We start from the raw sequence: 9122 nt of genomic DNA on the forward strand, positions 1-9122 counted from the left end.
TCCTACTACAGTAGTAGGGTCCATCGGATGAATTTCAGCGGAAGAGCATCTGTCATTTCCTATAGAAGTTATTAGAACTGGAAAGCAAAAATTTACCAGAGTACTTCAATGATGCCCTTTCAGTTGTGCACAACCCTCTGTGTCCGGTCCGTTCTCACTTTCCTGTGCTACGTGGTTGAAAGAAAGTGCTTCTGCCTCGGTTTCGCCGTTTGACTGGGAGCAAGTATCCCAGCCAGACGCCCTCCATGGCGGATATCTCCCATGCTACAACTACGGCCCATGGCCAATCTCCCCCTGCTAACAATGAGGAGAAGTTCGCGGAAAAGCTCGAATCGAGCATGACGAATACCTCGGGGTCGTCAACAGATGGATCACAGTCTGCGGTTGTTCCATCTAAAAAGGGAGCGGATGAGAAAGCATTCTGGCAACGGTCATGGAACCCTTTGCGTTGGCAGAAAATTCCTCCTGTACCGGAGGAGAGAGGCGAGTGCGGCGAGTACCGCGCCAACTTCTTCAGTCATCTGACATTCCAATGGATGGCGCCATTGATGAATGTAAGTGAGAAGGACAATCTGTGGTGTAGTGTAAATGCATGCTGATTACATTACAATTAAAAGACCGGCTATTTGCGCCCTTTGCAGCTGGAGGACATTTGGAAAGTGAATCCTGATCGGGCTGTCGAACCGTTGAAGGAGAAGCTCAACAGAGCTTTTGAACATCGACTTGCACAGCAAGGGCGCCACCCGCTATTGTTCGCGCTCTACGACACATTCAGATTTGAGTTCTGGTTGGGCGGTATCTGTCAGCTCTTCAGTACATTGTTTCAGGTCTTTGCACCGTACTTGACGCGCTATCTCATCGCTTTTGCAACTGAAGCCTACATCGCTCAAATACTCAACCGGCCTGGCCCTCATGTTGCTGAAGGAATCGGGTATGCGTTGGGCATCACCTTCATGCAAATCTTTCAGAGTTTGACAGCAAACCAATTCTTCTATCGAAGTTTCATGGTGGGCGGTCAGGCAAGAAGCGTCTTGATTAATGTGATATTTGACAAGTCATTGAAGTTGTCAGCGCGCGCAAAGGCCGGGGACAAAGGGAATGAGAACTCTCCGGTCATTGACGATAAGCACAATCGGAGAAAGAAACCGGAGGCTGTGAACGGCGTTGCCGGTGACAGCGTAGGATGGAGCAATGGCCGCATCACAACCCTAATGAGCGTCGACACCGATCGAATCTATACCGCCATGGGCATGTTTCACATCATATGGACAGCCCCCGTGGCTATCATTGTGACTTTAATCATTCTATGCGTCAATATTGGCTACAGCGCTCTAGCAGGATATGCCCTGTTAATCTTAGGCGTGCCGCTCCTGACCAGAGCAATCAAGTCTTTGCTCATGCGGAGAAAAGCCATCAACAAAGTCACCGACCAGCGGGTATCTCTGACTCAGGAAATCTTGCAATCTGTTCGATTCGTCAAATTCTTCAGTTGGGAGAGCAGCTTCTTAGATCGGCTAGCGAGTATTCGAAAACAAGAGATCGACGCCATCCAGGTTCTACTATCAATCCGCAACGCCATCCTTTCAGTATCCATGTCCCTGCCTGTTTTCGCATCCATGCTCGCCTTCATCACCTATTCCCTCACCCAATCGTCTTTCGAACCCGCGCCGATTTTCTCCTCGTTAGCATTGTTCAACTCTTTGCGAATGCCGCTGAACTTGTTGCCCTTGGTTATTGGCCAAGTTTCTGATGCCTGGACCGCCCTGAACCGAATTCAGGAATTCCTGCTGGAGGAAGAGATAAAAGAACAGATTGAGTGGAATATGGACATGGAAAATGCAATTGAGATAGAGCACGGATCCTTTACTTGGGAGCGGGTTCCCTCTTCCGCCGAAGAGTCGAACGGCAAGCATCTCAAAGCACGGGCAGAGAAACAAGGCGCCGAATCCGCCGACGATTCGAGTGAGGAACTCGAGCCATTCAAGTTGACAGACATCACCGTCTCTATCAAGAGGGACGAGCTAGTTGCTGTGATTGGGACGGTAGGATCGGGGAAAACCTCGTTACTCGCTGCTCTCGCCGGCGACATGCGCTTGACCGATGGTAAAATTCGGTTGGGAGCATCTCGAGCCTACTGCCCTCAGTACGCATGGATCCAGAACACTACCGTCCGGAATAACATTGTGTTTGGAAAGGAGTACAACGAAGAGTGGTATAATAAGGTCGTTGACGCATGTGCATTGAGACCAGACTTTGAAGTCTTCCCAGCTGGCGACAAGACTGAAATCGGTGAGCGTGGCATCACGGTTTCCGGCGGTCAGAAGCAGCGTCTCAACATTGCACGGGCAATTTATTTTGATGCGGATATCGTGCTTTTGGACGATCCTCTTTCCGCCGTTGATGCGCATGTCGGCCGCCATATCATGGACCAGGCCATCTGCGGTCTATTGAAAGGCAAATGTAGGATCCTGGCTACCCATCAGCTTCACGTTCTTAGCCGCTGTGATCGGATCATTGTTATGGACGAGGGCCGCATCGTCGAGGTTGACACCTTTGACAACCTCATGCGCGACAGTGAGCATTTCAAAAGACTGATGTCTACCACGTCTCAGGAACAGCACGAAGAAGCAGATTCGGACGATGCTGGGAAAGACAGGAAGGATGCGCCAAAGAAGGCCAAGAGCGGAAAACAAGCGGCGCTTATGCAACAAGAAGAGCGAGCCGTGGATTCGGTCGGATGGGATGTATGGAAGGCGTATATTATGGCCTCAGGCAGTTTCTTCAACTTCATTTTCGCCATTGTCGCCATCCTTTTGACAAATGGTGCGAACATCATGACCAGCCTGTGGCTGTCATATTGGACCTCGAACAAGTACCCACTGTCGAGAGGCCAGTATATCGGTGTATATGCCGGGTTAGGTGCTTCTCAGGCCCTGTTCATGTTCACTTTCTCGACAATATTGTCCATCGCAGGGACCAACGCCAGTAAGACAATGCTTCACCGAGCCATGACCCGCGTGCTTAGGGCTCCCATGTCCTTTTTCGATACGACTCCGCTAGGACGGATCACCAACCGATTCTCAAAGGATGTACACGTCATGGACAACGAGTTGACCGATGCAATGCGCATTTATGGTCTGACAATTACGATGATCATCTCTGTCATCGTCCTTATTATTGTTTTCTACCATTGGGTGAGTACATACACCTACTTATTGCTTTCAACTTTGCTAATTATTACAGTTTGCTATTGCACTGATTCCTCTGCTCGTACTCTTCCTAATTGCGACCAATTACTACCGGGCCTCTGCACGGGACATGAAGCGGTTTGAGGCGATATTGCGTTCTCATGTCTTCGCGCGATTTGGTGAAGCGATCAACGGCGTTGCATCAATCCGAGCCTACGGTCTACAGGACTATTTTAGTCAAACCATAAGCAAAACTATCGACGACATGGATGGCGCTTTCTTCCTGACCTTTGCAAACCAGCGCTGGCTCAGTATCAGGTTGGATGTGGTCGGAATCTGCATGGTTTTTGTGTGCGCCATCCTGGTGGTCACGTCACGGTTTGACGTATCTCCGAGTATCTCTGGTCTAGTGTTGTCGTACATCCTGGCTATCGGGCAAATGCTCCAATTCACAATTCGCCAGTTAGCCGAGGTCGAAAACAACATGAATGCCACGGAGCGGCTACATTATTACGGGACTCAGCTCGAAGAGGAAGCTCCCGAGCATCTGGGTGAGGTGCCACCCAGCTGGCCCGACCAGGGACGAATTGTGTTCAAGGACGTGCAAATGCGGTATCGCGCAGGACTCCCACTGGTGCTCAATAATATCAGCATGGACATTGCTGGAGGCGAGCGCATAGGGATCGTTGGACGGACCGGGGCTGGCAAATCAAGTATCATGTCCGCGCTGTTCCGGATCACGGAACTCTCTGGCGGTAGTATCACGATTGACGGCGTGGACATCTCGAAAATCGGTCTGCACGACCTCCGTTCACGGCTGGCAATCATCCCGCAGGACCCCACGCTCTTCCGGGGAACTGTTCGCTCTAACCTCGACCCGTTCAACGAACATACTGACCTGGAGCTTTGGGACGCATTGCGGCAGGCGCACCTGGTCGGCGAGGAACCGCGGGGCCCAAATTCAGAAACCTCCTCTACGTCGCCTAGCGAGTCTAACAATAACAACTCACAGAGCCCAAGCCGTATCCACCTGGACAGCACCGTGGACGAGGAAGGCCTGAACTTCTCTCTTGGCCAGCGACAGCTCATGGCCCTTGCGCGCGCCTTGGTTCGTAACTCAAGAATCATCGTCTGCGACGAGGCCACGTCGTCTGTGGACTTTGAGACCGATCGCAAGATCCAGGAGACCATGGCGAGAGGGTTCAAAGGTAAGACGGTGCTATGCATCGCGCATCGGCTGCGCACCATCATCACCTATGACCGTATCTGCGTCATGGATAATGGGCAGATTGCGGAGATGGATACTCCGTTGGCACTGTGGGAGCGGAATGGGATCTTCAGGAGCATGTGTGACCGAAGTGGGATTCAAAGGGAAGATTTTACCGAAAGTTGAACATCTGTTCCTAGATGTGTCGGGGGTTTCTTTTTTTTATTATGGTTTTCATAAGCACGCTGTTCTTGTCTTGTCCTGGCTATCGAGCGTTCTTAGGTATAGAAGACTAATCGATTGATACACTTGCTACCCTTCCAACGCATCCCTGTCGTAGCTGATAGCTCACACTCACATCGCGATTGGCCTCAAATTTCTCGCAGCTAACAACGCTTGTTTTCATTTCTACGTGTAATAGCCTGAAGTCAGATCATACAAAGAATGAAGTACCTAATCAGCGGATATTAGGGTTATGGTTGCCCAGGTTTGGGCATTCGCTCAGGGCACAAGCCAAACTCGTAACAAGTAGATTTTCATCTTCATTTAATGTACTCCATTTCCTCTTCACCCTCGTTTGGACATTGGAAAGGTGTCGCATCCGGAATGTCGGGGGTGAAGTTAGGATTGAAAAACCAGAAATGAATGCCATGATAGGAAGCAAAGCCCCAGATCTCGCGGTCCCCGAAGGATCGAAATTCCTCCCATTCCCTGAGTTCGTTGTGAAAAGCTTCTTCACAGATGTCCACTGATGCCGACGTTCTGTTAAGGTCTTGTTGACCGCGTTGAAGATGTCGACTCTTCTGAGCCCGGGCATCCAATGGTAAGAGATATCCGGCGTGAGATGGATCTAATGATGCTCATGGTATCTTTCGATCTTCGGCTGCATAAAGTCATTCCACCGAACACTCAACTTGTCAATGTTGTGATTGTATATAAGGTCAATCGTGTGACCGTCCCTTCCATAAGGCAGACGCCTGATGATCTCGTTTCCAAAGGTGACAATTCCGTGGTAATGCGGCGATGAGTTGCAATATGACTGCTCGAACTTTTCTCTATCCACGCGAAGAGTTGGTAGCGACAGAAAGAATTGCTTTGTATCGAGTAGCTCCCCAGTCAAAGTCCACTTGGTCTCCTGCACGTTTGGAGGATTCGTGTCCCAGTCGATCTCGAATGCCACAAGAATGTCCTGCTCCGGATCCACATGCCACAGCCATAGATTGGAGAAGTTGCCTATTTTTCGGAGATATTTCGAGCTCAGATCCCAAGTGTGAACGGAGGGAGGTCTTCTCTCTTCGAAATGAACGGTTCCCACTTTTCCTTTTTGGACAAAGACGTGATTGCAAAAATCAGGAAAGTCCGTTGATACGTGTTGCCGTGATAAGCCTGTAGTGTTCCACACCCTCAGATTACTGTCCGCGCTACTGTTAGTTGGCGCGGGCAGAACAAGAATCCGTGTACTCAAGTCCAGTCTCTAAGAGACCGCGTTCCACTTATATCTGAAATCCAGATAACATATCGGTCGGATACGTGGAGGTGTGTGTAATCAGACAGGGTTACATCTTCCTTCTCATCCCAATTAACAGGCTGTGCTATTTCTTGACTCAGATCTGACAGCACTCCAGTCTCAAGGTCCAACATTTTGACATGTCGGAGTGAAATATCGTCGGCCATGCAGCAGAAAAGCCGTCGCGAATAGTACGAAATCCAGTTGGAATGCTCTAAGGACTCTGTCCACGGAAGAAAAATCCTCTTGACTGGTTGAGCACACTGCAAACCACGACGCCCGCGGAAATAGTTTATCGCGTCGGTGGGAGTTCTGTCCGTTCCCTCCATGTTCAGAAACGCGAGCGTTTCACGCAAATATACCTTGGTAACTGCGTCGAATGAGAAAACGATACGCCATCGCTTCGACACCTAGAACGGCCTGGTTAACATATATGCTTTGGACAGAAGGAGGAGGGAATGCGCACTCTCTGGTTTCGAACAATATCAGCCGGGTCTAGGTATTTCAAAATCTGAAGCAAGATCTCAATAGGCAGCGAGCCCACAACATCGAAATTCGTGGATTTGAGTTGCCGATCTACCCTCGTTTTCATAATGCCTCCCCATTCCGGTCTGTATAGCTGGTCTGGAATCTTGTCAAGTCTGCATCGCAGTTAGCGTCGCGTATTTCCGGGTTGAGTATCGGGTGCTTACAAACGTTTCGTGACGGGAGCGAAGGTCCAGAGAATGGAAAGTATTTTCTATGCCCAGAGATACTGTTTCAGAAGCTGTGTGCTTGACGGTTGCTGGAATTGAAGGTCTCAGCTTCGTGCTCAGAGCGTGGTCACGCCCACAGTTGCGCGCATGCCCTAAGACAAAGGAACCAAAAGTCACGTGATGCCTTTGGTGTTGCAGACAGGAAGCCCCAAACCCTCGGGAAGAACAATGTATTTCGTAATGGTAAAGCGGGAACCGCAACGAATCACCCTTTGCTGCAGCCTTCAGACCCTTCCACTCATATTCGTTCGTTTCAGGGCAAGGTTGTACTAGTACTAGTAGTCACTTGACAGGATGGGATGTCTAAACCTTCAGGACAAGTCAACACAGTCGAAACTTGACTCTTCGGAAGACTACGTGCAGGACGCCTTCTTCTTTAAGAGTTGTTAGCATGAAGTCATGCCAGCCTAACTGGCTTGACTGCCTGATAGTGATGACCAGAGCTGCCCCGTGCTGCGAAATGCATGCATGCTGTTCTGACCGATCATGGTGACTACCGCAGTGGCAAACGATGATCTTTTCTGCTTGAATAGTACTTAGAGAGCAAACCAGACGATCGAAAACACCATCGAAATGAGTCAAAGCTCGTGCCTGTTGAATTTCAAGTTATTTAAGTAGCGAAGGACATCTGAAAATGTTGTTCCCGATAGTTTGCGAAAGCCATGTGCCGGTTGACGAAAGCGCGAAACTCAGTACTTAAAGCCTCCACTGCTGCACTGTTGTGTAACTGCCAATATGCAATTCCGCGCCGCGGAGAAGAAAGATGAAAGGTTTTGTCAGTCCTATGATACCACAAGCCCTAAGTTGATAAACAAATCTGTAGTGTGAGAAAACAATTAGGTCCGAAATATTCTAAGCACGAATTACTATCCACCAGCAGTCCGCAGTATCCCCATTGAGTCAATGGCCACATTAAGACTGGCTTCTCATAAGTATCTTTCATGCCTGTATTTGATAAGCCACAACAGGGGAAAGGCGTCTAGGAAAAGGCCCTGTAGACTCATCCCTGGTGTAACAGGTGCGAGTCTTATTAGGAATGGTTGACCAAGCATGGAACTCGAGATAACTGACTGGCCTCGCGCCCCACGGAAAATGTTCGATATTGTGTATTTCCTAATTGTTAGCAAGCTCAGAAAAAAAAAATTGACTGATACACTTGTTGCCCTTTAGACGCATGTCCGTTGTAGCTGAGAGCTCACTTTAGCATCGCGATTGGTTCCCGAAGTCTCCTGCGACAAGGAGTATCTGCCGTCACTGTCAATTAATATCCTTTATTCGATTTACACAGAGGATGAAGAAAATCACCTAATCAGTGGATGCGAAGGATCAGAGCTACTTGACTCTTGCTCAGGAGATAAGCAAACTTGAACAAGTGGCATTTCTTCTCCTCATTCACTGTATTCCTCTTCATCCTCCTCCTCCTCCTCCTCTCATTCCCATTCTTCAATTTCTTCTTCACTTTCTTCCGCCTCTTTGAAAGCTTCCGCACCCGGAATGTCGGGGGTGAAGTTAGGATTGAAAATCCAGAATTGAATGCCATCATAACTAGCCAGGCCCCAAACCTCACTGTCCCCGAAGGTATAGCGATCTCCCAGCCGACCACGAGTCGCGAATACTTTCCTCTCAGATGTCGAGCTGGTACTTATGCTGGTTTGTAATGTTGTCTATTGCGTTGAAAACCTCATGGCCTAGGATATTGAATTTCCAGTTGTAAGCGATATTGGCGGTAAGATGGAGGTAAACGTCATTGTTATCTTCAGTACTCGTAAATTTGGGTTTGATGGAGTCGTTCCATCGGACGCTCAGCTTGTCAGCAGCGTAATCATAGATGAGGTCAATCGTGTCACTGTTCTTTCCATAAGATAGACGTCTCATTGTCTTGTTGCCAAAGGTGCAAGTCCTGTGCTCGTGAGGTGAGTGGTAGGTACCTATATGATTCTTCGAGATGCTTTTTATCCACATGACAACCAAACGAGAAACCAAGGTCCTTTTCGCCTAGCAATTTCCCCGTCAAACTCCATTTTGTCTCCCGCACCTCCGGTGGATCTGTGTCCCGGAGCCCACAATATCGAAATTCCTGGATTGAATTTGTCGTTCAGGTTTCGCTTCCACAATGCCTCGCCATTCCCCTCTGCATAGCTGATCAAGTACCGCATGAAGCCTGTACCACAGTTAGCGTCTCGTTTTCCAAGTCAAACTGGAGCATCAGGCTCGATAAACGTGTCATGACGAGCGTGAGGCTCTAGGGAAAGGAAGGCTTCTGTTATTCTTAGTGATTCTGTTTCAAGAGCTCTGTACCTGACGGATGAATTCATTGCTGGATAGAAGAAAACAAATTCGGAGAAGGGCGTAGTTGCTCCGGCGAAATCGATCTTAACGTCGAGGGAAAATTAGTATCAATTTTCTGAGAATCTGAGAATAAGTCTTTTTTTCATTTCTTTTTTTCATTTTCTTTTTTTTTTTTT

General features: G+C 48.7%; 2 protein-coding genes across 2 annotated transcripts; one reads left to right on the forward strand and one right to left on the reverse strand.

Annotated features, from left to right (window-relative positions):
* Window positions 1–245: 245 nt before the first annotated feature.
* VTN49DRAFT_3111 (uncharacterized protein) lies at window positions 246–4581 on the forward strand (the record flags this gene model as incomplete). The annotated part of the gene is made up of 3 exons (XM_069410912.1): window positions 246–554; window positions 618–3194; window positions 3244–4581. The coding sequence occupies 3 exons, from the start codon at window positions 246–248 to the stop codon at window positions 4579–4581; spliced, it is 4224 nt and encodes a 1407-aa protein (XP_069268389.1).
* A 664-nt stretch (window positions 4582–5245) lies between these two features.
* VTN49DRAFT_3112 (uncharacterized protein) lies at window positions 5246–6301 on the reverse strand (the record flags this gene model as incomplete). Its single annotated transcript, XM_069410913.1, has 2 exons — window positions 5246–5628; window positions 6265–6301. The coding sequence occupies 2 exons, from the start codon at window positions 6299–6301 to the stop codon at window positions 5246–5248; spliced, it is 420 nt and encodes a 139-aa protein (XP_069268390.1).
* Between the last annotated feature and the right edge of the window lie 2821 nt (window positions 6302–9122).

This window comes from Thermomyces lanuginosus (genome assembly GCF_041956635.1).
Source record: "Thermomyces lanuginosus strain ATCC 200065 unplaced genomic scaffold VTN49scaffold_28, whole genome shotgun sequence".
Lineage (NCBI taxonomy): Eukaryota > Fungi > Ascomycota > Eurotiomycetes > Eurotiales > Trichocomaceae > Thermomyces > Thermomyces lanuginosus.